General features: G+C 49.9%; 1 protein-coding gene across 12 annotated transcripts in view; it reads left to right on the top strand.

The window, feature by feature from the left end:
* Positions 1 to 24,074, top strand: part of PHACTR1 (phosphatase and actin regulator 1) — a 528,680-nt gene that overhangs the window by 501,338 nt on the left and 3,268 nt on the right. For all 12 annotated transcript variants that reach the window (XM_059880401.1, XM_024983670.2, XM_024983671.2 and 9 more), the window contains 4 exons: positions 13,493 to 13,548; positions 18,049 to 18,110; positions 22,440 to 22,580; positions 23,375 to 23,451. In XM_059880401.1, the coding sequence (XP_059736384.1) occupies positions 13,493 to 13,548; positions 18,049 to 18,110; positions 22,440 to 22,580; positions 23,375 to 23,451 (336 nt within the window). The remainder of the gene's footprint in view (positions 1 to 13,492; positions 13,549 to 18,048; positions 18,111 to 22,439; positions 22,581 to 23,374; positions 23,452 to 24,074) is intronic.

Genomic DNA, 24,074 nt, shown 5'->3' with positions numbered 1-24,074 from the left:
GGTGGCTCAGATGGTAAAGAATCTGCCTGCCAGCGCAGGAGACCCAGGTTCAATCCCTGGGCAGGAAGATCCCCTGGAGAAGGAAATGGCAACTCCAGGATTCTTGGGGCTTCCCTGAAATGAGTAGGGAGACCTGAAACACTGGACGTCGAGGTTTGGCTCTTGAGGCACTGGTACCTGATGCAGGGTGAGAAGCAGTGTGCGTGGTTCCCACAGCATGGTCCCTGGCGCACCAGCATCACCTGGAAAAATGCAGGTTTTCAGGGTCCGCCCAGACTCTGAATCAGAGGATGGGGCCCAGAAATCTGCTTTTTAGCAAGCTTGGTTCTGGTGCACACTGCAGTCTGGGAAGCAGTGGTGCAGTAGAGAGCAATCAAAGACTGTGAAGCCAGGCCTGAGAGGGACAGCTCCATCTTTTAACTAGTCAGGTTCCTGGCGAGCCTTAGTTTCTCTCCCTGTAAGACTGACTTTCCGCTCACCGTCATCTAGGAGCACTAGACGAGTAATTCTCCACACTGAGGTAGATAATGAATGCTAGTCCCTTCTCTCTCACTGTGAAGCTGAATGCTGTATTATGCTAGACTTGTTATTCAGAATAAGTGATGCTAGCTGCCCTACCAGACAAAGCCTGAATTCCAGTGGTTCAAGCCATTAAAAGTGTGTGTTTCACTGGAGTAAAGCCTAACATGGGTCAGGTAGCTTCTATCCGTATATTCATCACGTGCTTCTAGAATCCACGGCTCCAGCATCTCCATAGCCAGGGAAGACGGTGTCGTCAATACACCCATCACTTCTCCTAGTCCAATAAGCAGAACAAGCCTCATTTTTTTCCACAATGGGCTTTGTACCTGTATCACAAGGAGGCTGTTTGTGAGTTTCTTCACTCCTTTCACAACTGCATTTTCTGGATGTGAAGAAATAATAGAGCACTTTAGAGCTGCCACGGACATTCACATATCACCACCTCTAACATCCTTCATTTTACAGTTAAAGAAACTGAGATCAGAAGAAATTAAGGGGCTAGCCAAGTTCACATAGTTATCTGGTTATACTGGGATCTGAAACCAAGACTTCTGACCCCAGCCAGTGCTAAAATTAATACCTTCAGGAAGAGGAGAAATGAATTCACTTCTCACTGGAAGAAACAAGCCAGTTATTTGTTGGAAAGTAAAACAAGTCATAGGCCTTAGCTGATTTTCTCAATTCCTGTCTGAAAGAGAAATGACTCAAAAGTTTTGGATTAAATCCTTAAGAAACATCTTCAGAAATCAAAAAGCCCATGAGTAAGGAATCCTTGAATTCTCTCACGGGTGGTTTCTTTCACGGGCATCGTTTCCTGGTCTGTCCCATGTTGCTAAAGGAACATTTAAATAAAGTGCCCATGTGAAAGAGAGGTCCCTGTCTTTCTAGTTACTCACAGCTGGGAAAGTCTCATTAGTAACTTTGAAGACTGAGAAGGCACTTGAGAAGACTCTCTCTCTAATGCCTTAGTTTGGGGTTGGTCTATTCTAGCGATTCTGGCATTCAGATGATAAATGAAGCTCTAGTCATTTATACTTAAGAAGATTTTTTTGTTCTTTGCTTCAGTGGTGAAGTTGGCATTTCTGGTCTCCAGAATAATTTCCGTGGTGTGTAGCCCTCTTTCTGCCTCATCCACCAAATCTGGCCACCGGTTTGGCTGTCAGTGACTTTTCTGCAGCTCTCCTATTAGTGCTGGCATGTAATCCTGAATATTTAAATAGCAGAAGTGGATTACAACTGAGATGTTTGCAGTATACCAGTTTTTCATGGGTCCCCGCACCGTCTTTGTTTACTGGCAAAAAAAAAAAAAAAACCCTCTCATGCAAAATGCTAATAAGAGTAATTCATTTTATTTATCTTCATTATATCCATTTCCCTCTTCTTGGTTTCGAATGCAAAGATTTTTTATAATAGCCTTGAAAATTGCATATATGCTAATAACTAAATGGTAATTTTTGACAGAATATAAACAGGAAAAATCACCATCCAAAGACCCAAACCCTGGAAAATCGCTTTTCCCTCTGATTCTGAAGGCAATTCCTTTGAAATACAAGTAAATGCGCTTCTATTTTAGGAAGTGTGATCATGAAAATTTTATGCTCTATGCCCACTGAACCATTAAAACAATAGTTCTTCAAAACGGGCAGCCTCGTTAGTGCCTTTGGGGGAAAAAAGTAGGCAGACGGATAAACACGGTGCTGACAGGTAATCGGGATGTCGGAGGGAATTGTGCCCGCAGTGAGCGCAGCCCTGCTTTGGACGTGGTGATTCCTGGTGTGGTTGTTGTTTAGTCTCTGGAGTCGTGTCCGACTCTTCGACCCCGTGGGCTGTAGCCCACCAGGCTGCTCTGTTCATGGGATTTCCCAGGCAAGAATACTAGAGGGAGTTACCATTTCCTTCTCCAGGGGATCTTCCTGGGCCAGGGAGCAGACCCATGTCTCCTGCGTTGGCAGGTGGATTCTTTACCACTGAGCCATGGGGGGATGCTTATCTTCATGTTATAACTTATTAGGCTCCCTCTTGAAAGATGCTGAGACAGGTTCATTAAAATGAGACTCTGCAGAGCTGCCCTCCCCAAATTTGGTTGGACCGATGAGTCTGCCATCTGCATATTCCACCCCACACAGCCCAGGCAACATCCCGTCTGAGGGAAGCCCTGGCACGCCCTCTTGAGTGACCCGGGAGGTGCTTCCTTGAGGTTCGAGGGAGCTGAGTGCGGTGGAGCCTGCCACGTCCTTGGAGCGTCACTCCATCTCATTTCTGTTGCGTTGTGCTCCCTCTTGACAGTTTTAAATCACACATAGTAGCCATTTGGGGCCACGACCTGTGCAATCTGATTCTCACCCCACAGTCAACAGCATCACTCGGATGCTCAGGTGTTTCCCATGAAGGAGCTGTAGATTCATGCAACCTTGTCCAAGTCTGAAGCACCATGAAAGTCGGTCAGTTGTGTCCAACTCTTTGTGACCGCATGGACTATACAGTCTATGGAATTCTCCAGGCCAGAATACTGGAGTGGAGCAGCCTTTCCCTTCTCCAGGGGATCTTCCCAACCCAGGTGTCCCACATTGCAGGTGGATTCTTTACCAGCTGAGCCACAAGGGAAACCCCTGAAGCACCGTATTATGCTAGAAATTATACCAGGGATGAAGTCTGTTCTTTTAAATTCTACTTCCTACTGGAACAAGAAGAAAAGCTACTTCCAGGACACTCAGGTAGCATCGAAAGCAGTGTCGCTCCACTGGTGGCCAGCGTGGAAGGGGCTGGCCCCACACACAGGGTTCAGAGGGAATCATTTTATAGCAGAAGATGGGTGTTGTCCTCAAGAAAGGAAGGCCACACGCCCTGCCAGGCCGGCCTAGTTTGGACATCAGTGTCAACAGGGGTGATGAGTGTCTTCTTGTTTCCGCTGTTGTAGCTAAACTCCAAGCCCCACAGGAGGAGCTGGGGGCTAGTGAGAGGGACACTAGTGAAAGTCAACTAGTAGCACAGACTCCTGGGGTGCCGGACCGGCCTCACCCATCGCTAGCCTCAGGACAGGTGACAGGGTGGTACCCGAACCGAGCATCACACAGGTATGAAGGGGTATTGTGGCCGCGGTCCCAGCAGATTTCAGAACTGTGGATGTGCGGGATGTGTGTAAACACAACACTTACTGCATGAAGAAAAGACATCTGTATTCTACACGCACACACACAGACACACAATGTCAGGAATGTCCGTCTTCTGGAGAGGGTACTGTGGTTGGCTCTGGTTGAGAGCCTTCCACCTGCTTCTCTGGGGACGCTGGTCTGGCTGGGAAGGATGGCTTTCAGGGCTCTGAGTGACTGAGTGTTTCTGTCCGCCGTGTATAGGATTCTGCTTCCAGACAAGCTCAGAAAGTACAGCTAGCTGTCTTTAAAGACATGCTGGTCAGGCTGCTGACCATGGTCTGGCTCTGCTGGGAGGAGAAGATCATGCCTCCCTGAGGGGAAGGGTCGTCGTCAGCCGGTTCCCTCGGGATGGACGTGGGAGCCGCTTCTGTGCCCCAGGAGCTGGTTTTGCTGGCACTTCCGGTGACAGACCTGCAGTCATGGGCAAAGCTGCTGGCGGATTCCGTCCAGGTCCCCCGGGCCTGCTGGTGTTGAGGCGCTCCCTGCCTGGGGGCTGGTGCTGCTGTGATCCTGTGATTTCCCTCCGCTCTCACACGTCCAAGGGAAGGGGCATGTGTGGGTGATGTGTGTATGCTGAATATCTGATGTGGACAGAATGCAAGGAAAAAAAAAAAAAAAACAGGACATGTGTATGTGTGTGTAACACACACACACACGAGAGCGAGAGAAAAGACAGGCCTGCTGTCCCCCAGGCTGGGAGCTGAGGATGCTATGGTCGACATGTGCTATGCACTCATGGTCTGTTTTGGGGAACATACTAGATGGGATATATATAGTCTCTTCTTACAAGTGATCTATCTCCCAATCCACTGCGTAGAGCAGGCCAAGACATGAGTAAACGCGTTGGTATTCATCTCCTGTATGGTCAATGTCAAGCCTGTTGAAGCAACCGTATCACATTCCGTTTTGCATTCTCTTTCCTCTTTGCCTTTCCCATTTGGTAATCCATTCCTAGAAAAATAAACCCATTCCTTGATTAGAACTTGGGCTTCCCAAGTGGTGCAGTGGTAAAGAACCTGTCTGCCAGTGCAGGAGGCAGGAGACATGGGTTCAATCCCTGGGTCGGGAAGATCCCCTGGAGTAGGAAATGGCAACCTACTCCAGTATTCTTGCCTAGGAAATCCCATGGACAGAGAGAGGAGCCTAGTGGGCTACAGTCCATGGGGTGGCAAAGAGTTGAACACGACTGAGCGACTGAACATGCATACATATGATTAGAACTCTGTCTTTTCTGATTCTTTCTGAATTAGCAAACAGATTTTCAAAAAGTGCAAAAAGGCAAATCCAAAGTGGTTAGACATTCCTGAAATCTGCCATGCTGCTGGGAGAAAAAAGACAGGGTTGTGGAGCATCTTTTTGTCACATCACCTCTCTCTTCTGTCTAAATATATATATATATATATGAGATAGGTCGAAAAAGATAGGCAGATGTGGAAGCTGTATGTATTTTGTGAAATATTATCAAGCCTTAGGAAAGCACTTATAATTTAATAAGAATACCTACATTCTTTACCAGTCTTTAATTCAACAGAGCTATTGGTTTAAAATGAAGCTATACGTTAAAATTGTAGTGTCACAGACCAGGAAGCGGTATGGAAGTGAGACTTTTAACCAAGGGGGAATTACAGAAGACTGGGCAGAATCAGGTGACCGAAATCCCCTCCACTTGAACGTTTGAGATTCCCTAGGGAGATTTTGTGTTTCCATCTCCAGGTTTCTAAACAGCATGAAATCTCATCTGAACCCAAGTTGTGATTTTTTCCAGAAATAGGAGCTCAGAAGGGGCCCCGAGAGGTAGGAAAACAGCTGTGGTCCTGGAGAAGGAAGAGAGAGGAGGTCGGGGGTGCTTGGCACCTGCCTCTCAGCTTCTGTGTCAGCCAGGCCCTTCAGCCTCCTCCCGGGAGGTGCTGATGGGCCCCAGATGACGGGGGCCCTTTGGGGGGAACAGGAAAAGAGCGTGAGCTGCACAGACCCCTGTGGGTCCTGGAATCACGCAGGTGTCTCATCAGAGCAGGCACGAGGCCGAGGCCGACCTCCAGCTTTGCATCCGTCACCTCGCTTTGAAGAGTAACCAAGCGTTGTGTATGTTGTATATTGAGGCCCACCAAAGCAGAGCATTGGGGGAATCCGGACCCACGGTATTTTGTGAATGAATGAGTGGAGGAAGAAGTCTGTATTCTTATGTCTGTCTTGCACATCTATCTAGCACAGGACCCTTCTGAGTGGGGGCTTCTGTGCCCCTTCGAGGTTATACTCTCATGATGCAGTCCAGCTGGTGAGTGGGACACGTGGCCCTGCATCCCAAAGCTTCAGCCCTGGGCTGCAGGGGACAAGGTGGGCATAAATGGAAGAATCACAGTACGAGGGTACAGCAGGAAGCGCAAGACTATTGTCACACGCCGTGGAAGCACCTTAACCAAAAGGCTGGTGAACAGAGGAAGTGACATTTGAGGTTTAAGCTGCAGTCTTGGGGATTACTGCCAGTTAGCCAGACAAAGAGGAAGAGAAAGAATGTTCAAACATAAGGAAAGGCATGCAAATCTGGAAGGAGCCAAGAGGAGGTGGTTATGTCTAAAGGACAGGATGGGGGAGATTCTCCGCAAGTGGCAAGATCACAAAGAACTTTATGGGACGTTGCGTGTTCTGAGTCCTTCCTTCAGACTCCAAGAAGGCGTGCCTAGCTTTCACGCAGGGAGTGGAGTGATCAGATTTACCCCTCACAAAGGCCATTCTCGACAGGCTGGCGGCATGAGATGGTGGCCTGATTTCCAGAGGGTCCATGGTGGGATGGGATGAGACATGGTTTGGACTTGGGGCTTGAGTGGCCACCAAGGCTGAAGTGCAGAGAGGGGATTGTTCCTGGTTTCCTGGGTAGCTCACTGTGGCGGGAGAGGGGATTTTATTGGTGGACAAAGTAATTTGTCCAGCTGGCAAAACTACCTGCCCAGAAGAGGAAGATAAATTAATTCTTTGGGGACCCGTTACTTTTGACGGCCTGTTGGAATCTAAAATGATAATTGAAAAGGTGATCTGGAGCTCAGAAACCTGGTTAGGGACATCGAATCTGGAGTCATTGGCGTGTGGATGCTAACTGAAGTCGTGAGTGTTGAGGACATCATCCAGGGAGCATGTGTGGGCGGATCTGGGTTTAATAATGACTACATGAGCACCTAATATGTTCTCGGTCCTCGCCTAGGAACTGGGGACGGAGTGATGACCAGGCCCCAGACAGAAATGCCCCAGCCCACACGGCGCTGACAAGCGCTAGAGAAAGATTTCGAGAGACACAGATTCCGAGGGGACAGGATTCAGAGCTTCTCCCCTGCCCCTGGCCCCACCACGCCTGTCGCCACTTGTCCTGTGTCCCATCTCAGGCCTCTGTTGGGAAACCCCATCTCTTCCTTCCTGCCGCAGGAAAGAGGGCCCTGCTTTCTGTCCTTCTCCACAAGCACCTCTGCCCTTTTCTCTTTCCATCCGTCTGAAAAGGCAGCTGCCTCCCTCCGCTGCTGAGATGCGGCAAAGAAACCAAAGTCAATTCAGCTCCCCACCAGCCCTGAAATGCAGATACAGTTTTAGAAATCCAGGCTTTAAAATCAGGGCCCGCAGAACAATAAGCGGTTGTAAAGACTAATGAAAGCTGTGACCTTGCCGTTCCAAAGCCTGTGGAAAACTCATTAGCTCTGGGAGGCAGAACGAACCCTTGCTGGCGTCAGACCGGCCAAACCTCCAAGGCTCGTGTCACTGCTCTGGGGACGCTGTCATGCTGCTCTGCATATATTAAAGCATCTCGCCACTGTTTGCTGGCAGTCTCCTCCTTCCAAGGCCAACACCGAATGCCATTTGTTTGGGGATGGGTGTGTTTATTTCACAGAAAAATGTCAGTTTGCTTGCTCTTCTCTTGTGGTTAGTGATAAAGATGGAATTGTTCAGACTGATAAAAAAATAATAATATCCCTTCTTACATTTTGAAGGAAAATAGAGGGCTCATACATGGCAATGGATGGCAAGTGACATTTAAATGGGAATCAGTGATTTTTCAAGTGGGTTTCTCTTGTGGCTCAGCTGGTGAAGAATCTGCCTGCAATGCGAGAGACCTGGGTTCGATCCCTGGGTTGGGAAGATCCCCTGGAGAAGGGAAAGGCTACCCACTCCAGTATTCTGGCCTGGAGAATTCCATGGGGTCGCAAAGAGTCAGACACGACTGAGTCACTTTCACTTTCTTTTGGTGATTTTTCAGTTCACGGTAAGTGGAGATCTCTAAGCTGTGGCCCATGGCAAAGAGGAAATCATCTGAGGTGTGGAAACAGTGTTGCTGCTCAGAGATGTCGTATAAACCAGGGTCACCTATATAATAAAGCTGATTAAATAGATCACTGAAAAGGACATTAAAGTTTGAGTTTTGGATAATTCATTTTGTATAAAAGTTTAACTCCCCAAATGGGAGTTTTTCTGTGTCATCTAGCATATGAGGGGTCATGTCTACATATCAGGAGGGATTTTAATTTAATGTTAGTCTAAAATCAGATAAAATTACTTGAATCTACTGCCAAGGTGAGGATGGTATAAGAGATTCAGTGCATTCAGAGGGCATCTCTGCTTTTATTCTTGAAATTAGCTCCTCGGGATTATTCATAAAATTGACCTCTTCATTAGCACAGTAATTGTGCTCTGCTACTAACCAACATTTCTACACAAGCTTGGTCTTAAGAGGAACCAGGCAGATGGGTGCTTTACTTGGTAAAGATGGTGGGCTGCCCGGGGGACTCCCCTAAAATTCCGATGATGAATTCTGAAACTAGGACTTTATCCCTTTGCTTTGTGAGTTTGGCTCTGTTCAAAGACAGACCTTTCAAGGAAAAGTAATATTTTAAACTATTGTAAGTCATCCTTATTATAGTCCAACTTGAAAGAGTAAGTCAAAGCTGTCAATTGGCAATGCCCTTAATTCTGATACGAAACATACAAACCTCCGTACATCACACTCCTTCCCACATCCTGCTGCCACAGCGGAGAGCTGTCCCTCCTCCACCTGACCCTAAAACCCCAACCCTTCCTGCCTTCCCGGACTCCTGCGCTGTCCATAGAGCCTTCTCCCTCCTTATATGTTTAACTTCTCACTGTCACCACCACTCCCTCTTAACCTGGATTCTTTCCATTAAACACCGGCAGCCTCTAGTCACTAGAGACTATAAACCTCCTCTGAGCCTGCTTCCCCTCCCAGCTCTGGTCCCTTCAGAGCCGGCTTCATGGCAGAGTCCCCCGTGCCTCTTGGGTCCGTTTCCTCGCCGCTGTTCTCACCCACTGCAGCCTGGCTCCTGTCCCCACCGCCCCCGAAAGAGCTCTGGGTGAGCTTGCTCGTCACCTCCCTGGTGCTCTGCCCCGAGGGCAGGCTCTTCAGGCCTCGTCTGACCTCTCGGCGTGCCAGCCACTTGGTTGGCCATGCCCGTCTCCTCCCTCCGCTTCCATGGTGCCAGGCTTCTAGTTTGCATCCTGCGTCTGTGCACTGCCCCTCCTCAGACTCCCTGGCAGGTTTGTCTTCCTTCATCTTAGCATTAAATTATTGGAATTCCATAGGCTTCATCCCAGGCCCTCTCCTCTTCTCATGCTGTGCTCTCTCCATTCCCCTGGCTTCAGAGAGTATCTGTTATGCAGACTAGCCAGAAATTTCTGCCGCTGGCCTGACCCTCTCTCCGCTGAGCTCAGTAGACCCAGCTGCCTACTAGACACGTCCACTGTGACGTTGCACAATCATTCTGACTCAACAGGTCTAAGCTCAGATTCATTGTCCCTTTCTATCCTTCCCCCCATCCTCAAATGCCCCAGTTTCCTTCCAATGTTCCCCACCTTCTCAGTGAATGGCATAACCATCCATCGAGCCGTGTAAGTTATGGAACTTGAGAGCTAGGCAGTATACCTCCTTCTTCCCCAGTGTCCACAGACGCTGTGTCTCTGTGGTCTGTCAACTAGACTCCTAAAGAGCTTGCACATCCACCTCCATAGCCTAGCCCAAGTGCCTATCATCCAATACCAGGCGCGCAGTAGCCTCCAGGGCTCCTACTCAGACTGCATCTTGCATCTCCCAACCCATTCTCTGTACAACAAACAGTGTGATATGTTGTAAATCTGAAACGCTCATCCCCTCACCCAGCCAGGGCAAGGTATGCAGCTCTCTGTGCCTCGGTTTCCTGCTTTGTACAGTGGAAATGCTGGTGGTGCTATCTCAAGGGGCTGACCTGAAGATTAGATGAATTAGTATGCGTGCTTCTTAGAGCCTGCCTGTACATTTTAGGCGTTAAGTCAGCATTAGCTTATTCCGTTACTCCTATTGTTTGTAGAGAGAGAAACACAGAGTTGAATGGGTCCATTACCTTGTCCAGGTGGGTTCAGTGCGGAGCCAGGAGTAGAACCCTGGCCCCCTGACTCCTGAGCTGTTTAGCACTTTGTCATTAAGCCACAATATCATTCTCCTACCAAATCTCATTTTCAAAGTCAAAACAACTAATTATAGCACATGCCCTTTGGGAGGACTTAGCTGCATTTTATAGCTGTGTGTGATTAGCCTGGATATTTTTCTCAGACCCTTTCAAGAGAAATGAAACATAAATAGAGGGCCTCATTTGAAATCATGTGTATTTAACGATAAGGCTGCCTAGTTAATAGCAGAATTTTCTCTGGTTAGAGTTCAGTCACTCATTGTTTCGTCCCGTCCAAACATGACGCATAAGAAAAACAAAAGCAGAAAGGCCAGCAAAGAACCAGGCAAGGCGTCTGGTCGTGGGATACATGGGCTGCGTAGCACAAGCCAGTGAGCGAACCTTCTGCAGACACTTCTGGGTGTAAGATTCTAAAACACTGACCCCCACTTTTAAGGTGCAAGCTCCACCTTGAATCTGGAAGGGCTTCTTCAAAACAGACTATCCCCAAACCCTAGCTTCCTGTGAAACCTTGGTTTTCCAAAACGGTCCCACAAAGGTGGCTGTGCATACCTACAAAAGAAACTAGTATTTGGCAGAAAGATAAACAGAAAAGTGAGGGAGAGCCTCTAAGAAGCTCATTCTAAGTGGAGTCAGGAGTTACATCCCAGACCTGTGACACTGACTTGCTCACTTGTGTAATCTCAGCTTCCCCCGCTGCAGTTGGAGAATGCCGTTTTAGAAAGGATGGGAAGACTGTTGAGTCCAAATTTAGAACCTCGAGGAGCTGGCCCTTATCAGTGCAGATAAATAATACCTTCATGGGATGTTTTAGAAAATGAAGAATAGATGCTAAAATGTTCTTGTAAATTTGAGAACACTTTGGGATTATCCATTTCCAGCTGTCTCCAAGGTCCTCCCAAGCACCTTGAAGACAGATATCCGATCAAAACTCCTTTCTCTGGCATTGAGGCCCACTCCCTGTGTGCAGCCTACATGGCAGTGATATCGGAGCATCATGGAATCAGCTGTCAGTGAGCACTGGGTTTAAAACAGTTATACTTGGCAACTCCATGGACTTTATTTTGAATCTGTGTCGCTCTTAGTGTCCAAGATGTAAGTGAAAATGTTAGTCGCTCAGTCATGTCTGACTCTTTGCGACCCCATGGAGCGTAGCCCGCCAGGCTCCTCTGTCCCTGGAATTCTCCAGGCAAGAATACTGGAGTGGGTTGCCATGCCCTCCTCCAGGGGTTCTTCCCCACCTAGGGATCGAACCTCAGGCTCCTACATTGCAGGTGGATTCTTTACTGCCTGAGCCACCAGGGAAGCCCCCATGGTGTAAACATCTTGCCAACTCTAGACACCGGTTGCTGATGTTTCGGGAGGGACTATGACCTCTGCTGCTAGAACAGCGCTGTTTTCTACCCCTTAGTTCTGCTGGAAGGACTCAGGGGGCCTCAGACCCCTTCCACAGAGTTCTCACCTCACACACACCTCATCCTGATGAGGGAAGCAGAAAACTGAATAATTATTTGCAGGGTTGTTAAATAGTTTCCAAGAGTCTCAAAAATACCAACATATCTGTGATGCTGAAGCCCATTGTGTGATCTTTCCTGGAACTTCATCTGGACATGTAGTCCTCCTCTTTCTTTTTTTTTTTTTTAATGCAAGTTTCAGGCAAACGGCATTATAATTCAACATCTGTATATACTGCAGAGCGATCACCACCTCAAGTCTAGTGACCACCTGTCACAGTACAGTTGACCCCCTTCCCCCATGCTACCCGCCCCCAGTCCCCTCCCCCCGGTAACCATTATTCTGATCTCTGTATCTGTTTGTTTTTGTTTTACTGTGTGTGTTCATTTGTTTGGGAGTCTTTTAGATTCCACGTAGGAGTGAAATCATACAGTGTTTGTGTGACTCATTTCACTTAGAATACTGCCTTCATGATGTCATGAATGCAGGGTCTCATACTTTTTATGGTTGGATGATATTCCACTGTGTATGCGCCACATCTTCTTTATCCAGTCGCCCATCAGTGGACGCTGAGGTTGGCTCCATATCTTAGCTACCGTAAATAATAGTGCAGTGACCGTAGGGGCTCAGATATCTTTTTGAGTTTGTGTTTTCGTGTTCTTCAGACAAAGACCCATGAGTGGAACAGCTGGGTCGTATGGTAGTTCCATTCTTGACTTTTTGAGGAATCTCCATACCGTTTGGCATAACGGCCGCCCCGATTTACATTCCCACCAACAGGGTGCCACCACCCCTTTCCTCCACACGGTTGCCAGCATTTGCTTTATGTGGTCTCTTCGATGACAGCCATCCAGACGTGTGTGAGGTGTTACCTCCTTGTGGTTCTCATTTGCCTTTCCCTGGTAGTCACGGATTTGAGCATCTTTTCATGCACCTGCTGACCATCCCTGTGTCTTCTTTGAAAAATGTCTGTTCAGCTCCTCTGCTCATTTTTTAATCAAGTTGTTTGGTTTTTTTGGTTGTTGATGTGTATGAGATCTTGATATATTTTGGATTTTAACCCCCTGTCGGGTATATGATCTGCAGTTATCTTCTCCCACTCAGTAGGTTGCCTCTTTGTTTTGATGATGATTTCCTTGGCTGTGCAGAAGCTTTCTAGGATGAGGTAGTCCCGCTTGCTTCTGCTTTTGTGTCCTTTGCCTTGGGAGTCAGATCCACTACAGCGCCTCTGACAACATGTAGCGTCTGCTCGCTGGTGTCCTTCCCAGTCTCTGTCCTGCGTGGTACCCGCCTGTTGCTCGACCCCGCCCCCTGCTGTTGCATCATAGCCAGTTCACATCCTGGCTGTGACGCCTCACTTGCTATGGCTAAATTACATGCCGGCACCAAGTGTCATCCCTTTTCCTCTTCATCTGTCATCCCGTGTCTAATGAGGCTCTGGTGGCGATGGGTGGGGACCAGAAGAGCAGCTATTGTTCTCTGCAGACAGACTTGCTCTCTCCCGACTCCCCGGGGCCATGAGCCTCTTTGTACTTTGAGTCTGCACAGACATGGCAAGAGGCAAGCTCTAGCCTCAGGGTCAGGGGAGAAAGGCAGAGGCCATGATCTCAAAGTTAGGAGGCCCCAGCGAAAGAATGAGACTTCTGTGATGAGAGTTCACGGGCCTGGAGGCCGGGGGAGCAGGGCAGGGGAGGGGCCGCCGGAGGGAGGAGGGTCAGCTCCACGTGACATCACATCGAGTGGCTTTCCTGGGCTTGAAATTGAGGAACTGAGGCGACATTGGTGGTGAGCGTCAGTCTCTGAGAGCACAGGATGGAACAGGCACCCCAGCCTCTGCCTCTGCCTCCTGCATCTGCGACGGCCGGGGAGATTAATGACCCAGGGAGGCTATGACATGGTCCAAAAACTTTTCCTGGATTTTTTCCGCAGGCGACTGAGCCAGAGGCCGACTGCGGAGGAGCTGGAGCAGAGGAACATTTTGAAACGTAAGTGACAGAGCCCATGGCAAACGCTGAGGTTTCATGATCGCTTTGGTTATGGTGTATCACAGCAAGCCACTGGACTTCTCCCGTGTGTTTGTGTGGAAAGGATCGAGACTCTCACTGGTGCTGGAGGCTTCACCCCTGTGTGTTAGACCCCCCGAGACAGCCTCCTCACAGAGAAAGCAACTTCGAATCTACTTGGTTCATGAGGAGCTCAGGGTCTCCAAGAAAAAGCCTGCCCTTGAGTGGGCTGCAGAGTCAGAGAAGCTGGAAAGTTCAAGCAAGATAACTTCTTGTTAAATGAGAGCTGGGGTTGCCTTTAAAGCCAAATTGGCTTAGAAATTGCAAATATGATACTGATGGCTAAAATAGGGCAGATAGCCATTTGAAAACTAGAACCAGAGGATATGACTTTCTGCTGCAGCTGGCTGCTGCTGATAAAATCCCCCCTCCCTCTGAGCAGTCAGTTGAAAGTCTAAGAAAGCATTTTCCAGTGGAAATCCTTTCTGGCCTCGTCTTGGGCCTCCCGTAGCCAGCTGCTGGAGTAGCTGCTGAAGCTCTCTTTCCAGAAAGTCTCACTGTCACTCTCATCTGTGGACAGAAAAAAAATGAACGAGCTTCTTGTTTGGTTTAGGACACAGATAATTTGAGTGTGTAGAGAAAATCCATGTGGTGCTTAAAATATTTGTTTTAAAAATGCTAAAAGAAATCATCTCACAGACACAAACCAGCATTCCTCAATTTAGGGGGGGAGATATTCAATAGTTGAAAAATAAAACCTCTCTGCTTGATTGCAGGATACTCTCATCAGCACTGCCCTCTAGATGGTCAACAGATGTTTTTAGTTTAATTCAGACCCTTTCTCCCCACACACCCATCCCTTTCTCTCTCCAGAAGAGAAATATGATCTATGCAGTTTTACAAAGCGCGCACAACACTCCCCCCCCCCCACACACACACACACAAGTCACGTGAGGCCTCTGCATGGGTGACTGGGTATTTCCACCACAACCAAACAAAAGCGTTCTTGATTTTACTTTTCTTGCCTTCCTCATTGTGATCCTGTGACTTGGTCAGTGTCGTGTGGCTGGCTGTTGAGTTTCCCCTGGGAAGGCTGTGTTGTTGGGGTGCGGGGTGTGGCCCAGAGCATCCCCCCTGCGCGCTGTACCTGCACCCACATCCTGTCCCTTGCTCTCGGCTATGGCTACTCCCTTGCGCCTTCAGGGTGGCACCTTCAGCCCTGACCTTCCTCGGGCCTCACGGCACCTCATCTATTCCCCAGATCTCTAGGAGGTTGCATATATGATTATGTTCTTCCTAACCCAGGGGTGCCTTTCAGAGTTTCTCCAGAGTTTACTTTGAGCCGAAACAGATTGAGAACTCTTTCAGATGACTTCCCTGGTTGGGGAAACTTTTGGCTTCTGTGTCTCCCTTTCTGTCCCCACTTGATACCTGACCCGCTAAAAATCGTCCACATCAGAGGGAAGAACAAACAGGTGGCCACTGATTTCTAAACTCAGAGATCCAGTGAGCATGCTTGCTCCTTCCTCGGCCCCGCCACCCGCCTCACACGCCTCGGTGGTTGGCTGAAGGACTGTGCTCTGGCGGGTTACACTGTACCTCGGTCCCTAACCCGACTCTTACTTGTGAAGAAGCTGAACCCTTCTGGGGACTTGTTCAGGTTTCAGAAGATGCGTGCTTCTGTCGGCGGGGACAGAGGATTTGGAAAGAGAAGGCAGGGAGTCCCCAGCTCACCTGGCTCCCTAGAGGCACCACTCCCGAGTCTCATCTGCCCAGATCCCTGATAGACGATGAGCAGGCCCTCAAGTTGCTTTCTTCTCACCCTCCAGAAAGATGCTGGGGTCGTAGAGGTGGCTGCTTGTGTTGCGTAAGCCTATGGGCTCAGGTTCAGGGGAGCAAAGAGCGCCCAGCTACTCCCATGGTTCCCTTTCGTTCTCTGGTCTCTTCCGTCGTGTCCTGTTTGAATAGCTGCAAACTGAAGGACCACTGACCAAATTCAAACAGTGTCGTCACTTTGCAGTTTCAAAACTTTTTGGAAAGGAGATTTATTTTTCCTGCTGGTTCTTTGCTTTCTCCCACGTTCTGAAACTTTGTTTTCTGAAATAGGGTCTTTTCTTTTTTAAAATCGATTGTGATTGTGAAACAAAAAATGTTTTGTGGCATCAGAAGATACCCTCAGGTGGTGTATTCTGAGAATTATCATCTGGGCTTTCAATCATGGGAGGCAGCATGTCTCTAAGGTTGCAGGAGGGTGGGCCACCAGCGTGGGCAGCCTGGGGTTGGGGGCGGTGCTGGAGTTTTGAGAGCCCCCACCTGCCCAGCCCTGTGGGTGGTACTTGCTCCACTGGGGGCAGCCAGTGAGACATCAGGCCCGTCTGAGCACACAATGAACTGTCTGGTGGTGGCGGCAGTGATGACCTCGAGGGCTTTTCCTGGTCTCCCTTTTTCCACTTGCCTAATGGGGTTGTCTTGGTACCCACTGCCTGAGAATTCATGACCCTGAGTTTGTAAATGGCTTTGAACTAAAGGTCTAGATGCCATTGGTGATAGGTTGGGGCCCCCACCCATCAGAGGGACCTCAGGAACACATGTAGGAGATGAGAGGGCAGGGTGCTGACTTTCATGGCCCAGGAGGGGGCCTGTAGGATGAGGAGGCCCCCAAGTGGAGTCCGAGGCAAGTAACCAGTAAGGGCTGGCCCCCAAGCAAAATCGGATTGGGAAGAGGCAGTGTGTTTGAGCAAGAGAAAGAGCTGGACCGTGTGTCTAACGTATTAGCCCTGGAGTGTGCAGCTCGCCCCTCAGTTCCCTTGGGCCTGTCTGTCAATTTCCAAGCCAAAGAGCAGTAACCTAGGTGGTCTCCTGGGCCGCTGCGGGCTCTAATACGCTGTGAGTCTGTCCATTTTAACCCAGTGCCCTCGAGCTGCCTCCTGGACACTCACCATCCACTCTAGACCTTTCCGTCTGTCCTCCTTCCCATCCACAAATGCACTGTCGGTGGTGGGGGTGGGGACACCCTTCTTCTGGGTCTAACTGGCTGCCTCCCAGTTTATCTCAGAGAGATTCGTTCATACAAAGGTGGTAATGGCTGACTAGTTGAATGGGTTTTTAATCCTGAAGAAATTCACATTTTTCAAAGGAACTCTGGAAGGGGAGGGAGGACCTTTCAATTCAAAGGAAGGCACTCTGGTGTGGGGTTTGGGACCGCGGGGACCCCTGGGGACCTCAGCCGAGGGCCGGATGTGGGCGTTTCTGGTGCTGCCCCGTTCACGATCCTGATCCTCATAGGTGGTCAGCGTGGCCACAGTGTGTCCCTGGGGGTGTCGCGCGAAGGCCTGAGTCATGCTCTGACTCATCCTTGCTCCTCCTGGTGGGAGGCGATGCCACTCGCAGTGTGAATTGGCTCAGGGTTGCGGTTGCTGGAAGGAGGGGCGGGGGAACCCCACTTCTAGGCACGAGGGGGTCACACTTTTAAAGATCTGACTCTACAGAAACATCATTTACATCAGTGCTTTCAAACGGGCCCTCCCGATGCAGACGGCGCCGGAGTCAAGTCGCCGTGGTGGCCTGTGTCTGAAGTCATCCTCAGTTCAGTAGACGAGACGCAGGGGCACTGGGCCCAGGCTGACGTTCATGGTTTTCCTCAAGTCAGACAGTACTGGGCTGCGATCCGGCCTTCCATCCCAAGGCCTGGGAGGAAAGTGAGGTACCCACGTCATCCGGTTACTTAGATGTGCCCACATTCTCTGTCCACCACGTCTCTGCTCCTTTCCCCAGACCCTCTTACCTGCACACACCTAATGCTAAGTCACCCCCCACATTGCGCTGAGAACGTTTAAGCTCTCAAGTCTGCTCTAAGACGCTCCTTAGAAGTCGACATGCAGGCTGTTGTACCCCACACTATGGCCGCCCACGTGCTCTGTGGACTTCTTGGAAGAGTCAAAGAATTGATGGAATCAGTGCTTGCGAAAGGTGAGCGTTTTGCAGATCTAGCCTCTGTTTGGCGTCAGCTGCGCCTCGTGTTGTTTCTGTGGGGGTCTGGCCTCTGTTCCTTCCAGGCGGGGCACTGGGTGCCCCGGACCACCTCATAATGAGACCCCTTAGGTCACTGTGAGGCCTGAGGCAGAGCTGAGCGAGGCCCAGGTCTTGTGCAGAGAAGGGCGCCTCCCCGCTCCGAGGACGCGCCTGTCATTGTGAGCAGCACCCACTCTTTCAGGACCCACCTCCTGATCCAGCATCTCTGCCTGCAGACTCGGAAGGAACCCCAAGTGACGTGAAGAAAGCGAAGTAAGGTCGACCTGCTCACCCGTTTGAAACAGTGCAGGCACTTGGAGAGTGTCCCCAGGAGCAGAAGGGTGGCTGCGGTCCGGACGGGGAACTCTCTTCCTGAGACTGAGCTGCTTGGCCTAGAACCTGCGGAGGCTCAGAGGGCGCATCCTTGTGGGACACTGCAACCAAAACCTAAAGCTTCTTCATTTCTTTCAGCTCGGAATGAACAAGAGGAACAAGAGGAGAAGAGAGAGATCAAGAGGAGGTTAACTCGAAAGGTGAGAGGGTTCTCTGTGCCAACGGGGCTGGGACAGGAGGCTGCCCGCCCCTCGGGTGTGGGCCTTGCCCACTGCCTGGCCTGTTGGAGGTGACATCAGTGGTTCCATTCCTTGGGTGTCAGGACACATGGCTCTCTAGACTCTCCAGGGGCCAGTGGTCACAGCTTCACAACCCTCGGTCCTGGTGGCTGGTGACATCCTAGGTTGCTTCGTTTTGTGACAGCGGCCTACCCCTCCAAGCAACTTGATGGCAGGTGTATTATATTTGCAGTTACAGTAAATATTCTGTGGTAAAAATTCACTGTAATCCCATCTCTCAAGTGGAAATTCACTATCAACATCAGTAGTTCAAAATGTATCAGTTATTTGCTATGACCCTGGAAAATGCGAGTTTTCCTTATCTCCCGATAGTGCTCCTGACCTACTACCCAAGAACTATTATGCTAAATCCAATTAATTAGGAAAATGTCAAATATATTGATAAACTAATGGAGATGTTTGAAAAGCACTTAGATAAAATTCAGGAAGATAGAATTTACATATATTTTTCCATAAAAACCCCCAAAATAGATGGCTTGGCAATGCAATGTAGACCCACAGGCAGATCTAATTTGGAGTAACCTCTTTGATACGAAGCTCTTTATTTGAGGCTATTCTTGGGGGATGTTGAGAAATTTAATAATTGATGGCACAGAAAACACTTTATTCTGTCTGACTAGAGTGTTTTTAATCACTCTCCTACAGTGACCATCTTGAGAGAAAGATACTCAAAGCTTAAAGACAGTTCAGAGGCACATCAAAATTAATTTTTAAAGTTTTTATTAATGGTTTTTCTCCATGGACATTTTATGCAATGGAAGAAATTCAGAGATCCTGAAATATCATGCCAGTTACTACGGTGATGATTTGTTTCTCAACGCTTTCTCCCCCTTGGAGCACCCCAAACATCTGGTGACAAGCCAAAGGCCATCCCAGTTAAAAGGAGTAAGATAAGCAAGGGCCTGAGAGCCGGTGACGAGCTGGTGTCCCCTGGTGGGAAACTACAACAAGAGCTCGGGCCCTCACTTCACCCAGGTGCCCTCACCCTGGTCCAGGTCTGGTTCTTACATCCTTACGATCACCTAGCCTTTGGACGCAGGGCACCCTGTTTCCTGAGACTGAGCAGCGAAGGGGACCAGGAGAGGTGTATTAGATTGTTCTAAGTGGGTCCTTGAAATGATGAGGAGACTGGTAATGACCCCATGTTTCTGATACAGAAAGGTTGACCTTTAGAAACAAACGTTTAATCAGATTTTTGCAGTGTTCATGGGAGTTGACGGCTGGTACCCACCCCCAATTCTCCTAAACTTGAGGGTTTCTTGCTAAAAGCTAGTAATACAGAAAGATTTGGACATGAAGTTAATTCTCTTTGAGAAAAAAAAAAGTATACGATCTTGCAGGGGAAAACTTGACTAACTGCATAATTTGGCAGGAAGGGGTGAGAGAAGAGGGTTTCCTCCCACACCATCTCCCCTGGGAGAGCGAGGGGGTGGGGTCCCCAAATACCCATAGTTCTTGCAAGTCTTCAAGATAAATGCCTCTTCCTCCTCCCAGTTACCTCTCTCTTCTCCCAGGAAAAGTGCCTTGTAATTTCAGCACCTGCCATCCCCTGGGACTGGCTCGGGGAATTAGAGATAATGAGCTTGAGGGAAGGGCTAGGCTGCTTTTTATAAGGGAGAGACCGAAAGTAGCTTTCACATCTGGCTCTGTGAACAGAGGTGTGGGGCCTGGCAGCTGGTAGGGAATCTGTACCACCTCCTGGCCCTGGACACATTCTGCTCCTCAAGAGCCTTTATCGCAGCAAGACCAGATGCCAGAGGTTGGGGGGCAGGATGGGGCGGGCGTACCTTCCCTCAGCCCCAGGATTGCCTCCATATCCTTCTGTCAAGACCTGAGAAAAAGAAAACACAGTAGCGGATGCTGATCGCCACAGACCAGGCATTCTCTTCTGCCAAATTGAGACAAACCTAAAAAATCATTGCTTCATCTTTTAGTAGGTGCCTGTTTTCCACTTCCAAAAAATTGCTAGCTAGCCTGATGGATGGATGAGAAGGAGGGAGGGAGGCTGGCTGGAAGGCAGGCAGGGAAGAACTTTACCTGGGTCGGGTTGTATTAGTAGTGGGATTAGGGTCTTGACGTGTACCCTTTTGTTGAGCGTTTGCAACTGACACTTTCGTAGATGGAAACATAATGCTGCCAACCTCTGCAGCCCGTCATTCCTGGAAAACCAACTCTGGCTGCAGAGACTGTTTCCTTAGCATCCAGGCAGGTAACCTGGGTTCACTTTACCTGGAAGGTGAGAGCCAGTCGTGAGCCAAAAGCGCCTCTCCTCAGCCCACATGGCTAGGCTTGTGAGCCCTTGCTCATGACTGAATCCCGGTGGTGGTTAGTCAGACTCTCCCAGCAGGAAAACCCAGGGCCCTCCTCGCTCATTCCCTGGTAGCACCTGGGCCCAGTTCCTCATCCCCATCAGATTCAGGCATGAAAGAGAGTCCCTTACCTTCAGGGCCAATCTCTAGATTTCTGTTCACTCCAGACTCTACCATAGACAGGCTATGAGCAAAATCCAGACCATGATTTCCAGAAATTTAAATTAGAAATTCCATGCTTGCATGGCACACTGAACAAACGGTACTGTTTGTCTGGCACCCCAGGGTAAACCTTACCAATCAGAAACAAAAACTGGGGCTGTGAGTAGGAGTTTTTATAACGCAGACAGGCATTTATCATGATAATGAAGTACTCAATTGGCTCAGATGGTAAAGAATCCGCCTGCCAATGCAGGAGACCCGGTTAGATCTCTAGGTCAGGGAGATCCCCTGGAGGAGGGCATGGCTACCCACTCCAGTATTCTGCCCGGAGAATCCCATGGTCAGAGGAGCCTGGTGGGCTATAGTCCATGGGGTTGCAAAGAGTCGGACACAACTGAGCGTATTATGGTAAATGGCTCTTTGTGTTATAATGACACTACGAAGCTCCCTGCACTCATTTCTGAGTCAGGATAGACCCCCATTTTTGCTGACAGCAAACCCTGACCATCGAGCCTGGGAAACCTCTGGGTTTCCTGCAAGAGGCCACCGCCGACACCAAAATGCCTGGGAAACCAGGAGAGACAGGAGCCACTCGGAGGGGGAGCTGCAGCGTCCAGACTGGGGACCAATCACACCCAACACACCTGTGATCCCCAGGTCTCTCCTCCCTTGGCTGAGGGGTAGCAGCAGGCTGCTTGGGTCCCATCTGGAGCCTGGCAGTCGGTGTCACCATTCTTTCTGTTCAGTGCCGGCCAGGCAGTCATCTAATTATGTTCTTCCATTATAGGCCAGTTGGTAGCAAGCTGGAACATTCTGGCACCAGCCTAAGGTGTATGGCAGCTGCATAAGATAGAGAGTCAGAACAGCCAGAGGTGGTTTGGATTTGCTTGCATGTGTTTGTTTCATAGGCCTTTGTGCTAAGATTCTATTTGACCGCATCTTCTATTAATAGAATTAAACACAGTCTAAGGCTTAGAGAAAAATTGCTTTTAAATAACATTGGCTGAACATGAATTGACAGCCTCCTAGAGAGAGAGCAACTGTGTTGCTCCAGAAGAAATAAACCTAGTGATAGGAAGAGATAATAGAAACGTCGGCCTCGAGTTGTGAAAGTTCAAAGGGAGGATGCCAGCAGGCGACAGGGGAGATGGTGAAATGCCCCACTTGCTTCATTCCTTCACCGCAGACTCCTCTAGAGAGCCCGTCCCAAGTCTTCCTCGGCATCAACGCAGCCTTGCTCTGCCTTTGGGCACACCTGTCTTCTGAGCTAGTGAGGGGCAGGGTCTCCATGGTCGCGTAAATCAACACACTCCTAATTCCTGCACACCCCAAACACAAAGATTACAAACCCATCTTGCAGAGAGCACTAAATTTGACACACAGGTCAGTTCACGAATCCAGAATAATACAAACCTGTTGTGTAAGGTTTCGGTTCACCTGGTGGGAAAGGCAGGTACATGTGGGAAGACCCACCACACCCACACAGAGAGACACGCTGCAGTGTTGTTCCGCAGCCTGGCCGCTTGTCTGAATAGTCCTGGAGGCGGCTCACGAGACAGTCAACTCCTTCACAGAGTCTGGAGAAGCCCCAGGACCAGGAATCAGGAGCCCTGGGTCCCCGGGGCCCTGCCCTCACTGGTGTGTGATGCGTCAGCTGCGCCTCTCCACCTCGGGTTCTCACCTGTACACTCACGGGTGGACCAAGTGATCTAAAACGTGGCTGGTTGACCGCGTCCATGTCTCTCTCTCTCTCCCGCAGCTCAGCCAGAGGCCCACAGTGGAGGAGCTTCGGGAACGGAAGATCCTTATCCGCTTCAGCGACTACGTGGAGGTGGCCGACGCTCAGGACTATGACCGCAGGGCCGACAAGCCCTGGACCCGCCTCACCGCTGCCGACAAAGTGAGAGGGGTGGGGAGGGCTGCCCAGGCCTCGCGACCAAGCGCTGGGTCTCTAGCACGCTGCTGGGAGCCTGCGCAGAGCCCAGGAGCAGAGCTGAGGTGCCCGGGTGGGCACTGGAGGCGGATGGCCTGGCGGGCAGGCTCCGGGGACGGGCCACACTCCTTCCCTTAATTTGGTTGGGGGATTCTGACCCACCAGCTCTGGAAGGACCCATCCTGAGGTGTCACTGTACATTCTGAGCTTAGATCCACCGCAGCAAGACCAGGGGCTGACCTTTCAGTGTGCACCAGGGACCCCAGGATGTGGGCCAGGTGGACGGGCCCTCTCGCTGCCCGGATGAACAGCTCCGGGCAGAACCCCAAATCGAACTGTTTGTAGCTTAGATTTGGGGGGGAGGGGATTCTTCGTAGGTTCTAAAGGGGCTTCCCTGGTGGCTCAGATGGTAAAGAACCTGCCTGCAATGCAGGAGACCTGGGTTCAATCCCTGAGTCAGGCAGATCCCCTGGAGAAGGGAATGGTTACCCACTCCAGTATTCCTACCTGGAAAATCCCATGGACAGAGGAGGAGCCTGGTGGGCTACAGTCCACAGGGGTGTAAAGAGTTGGACACAACCGAGTGACTAACACTTCCACTTTTTAAAGAGTATCTCAGGGTGACTCTGTTTCTCCCAGTGGTGAGACTCGACTCTACGCACCTGTCTGACTTTGTTGAAGAGGTTTCCTGACGTTTTCAGGAATAAAATAGGTGAACTGTCTGCTTCCTCCGCATACTCACGGGCTTCTCTTTCTTCTAGGCTGCCATTCGGAAGGAGCTGAACGAATTTAAAAGCACTGAAATGGAAGTTCACGAGTTGAGTAGGCATTTAACAAGGTTAGTGTCAAGAGGTTTCTTTTTTTTTTCTTTCCCGCTTCAAATTATAATGTTTACCCCTGGACTGAACTATCCTCGCCGTTTCTGGAGGACAAGTGCTGGGCAGTGGTGGGTGTGGTGAGGGGGGAAGATAAAAGAAAGATCCACGTGGAGGGATCCAGGTTCCACCGTGGTTACTGAAAGTAGAGGAGTGTGTGCGAGGTCTGGGCTGAATGCAGCCTTCTCAGAGCCTGCAGCCTAAAGATCTGCTGAGTGCCAGACCACGACGGAGTGGGTATTTATGAAAACATAAGCTGAGGAGGAAAGGTCGTTGCTGATTACAGCAGAGACCAAACCGGGCCAGGGTACCAGATCCTCGTGGTACTTCCAGGTGGGGGTCACGCCTGCCGTTCGGTGTCCTTTTTCCAGACAGTCCTGTGTGGTGCTTCTTGGCGAAACTGAAGCAGACAGATTGGAGGGGCTTGCACAAGGTCACGGGGCTGGTTAGTGACAGGCAGTCAGCTCCCTCCTCCTGCCTCTCTCCTTGGTTGAACGTTGAGTGCCTGACTCGGGGACAGGAGCTTGGGGGTCCCCGCCTTGCTGCTGATTCCTTACCTGGGCTGCAGCCCCCCTGGGGAGCTCCA

This window comes from Bos taurus, chromosome 23, assembly GCF_002263795.3.
Source record: "Bos taurus isolate L1 Dominette 01449 registration number 42190680 breed Hereford chromosome 23, ARS-UCD2.0, whole genome shotgun sequence".
In the NCBI taxonomy this organism is placed as follows: domain Eukaryota; kingdom Metazoa; phylum Chordata; class Mammalia; order Artiodactyla; family Bovidae; genus Bos; species Bos taurus.
The sequence above is the reverse complement of the archived record's forward strand: the minus strand, read 5'-3'. Positions and strand labels throughout refer to the sequence as shown.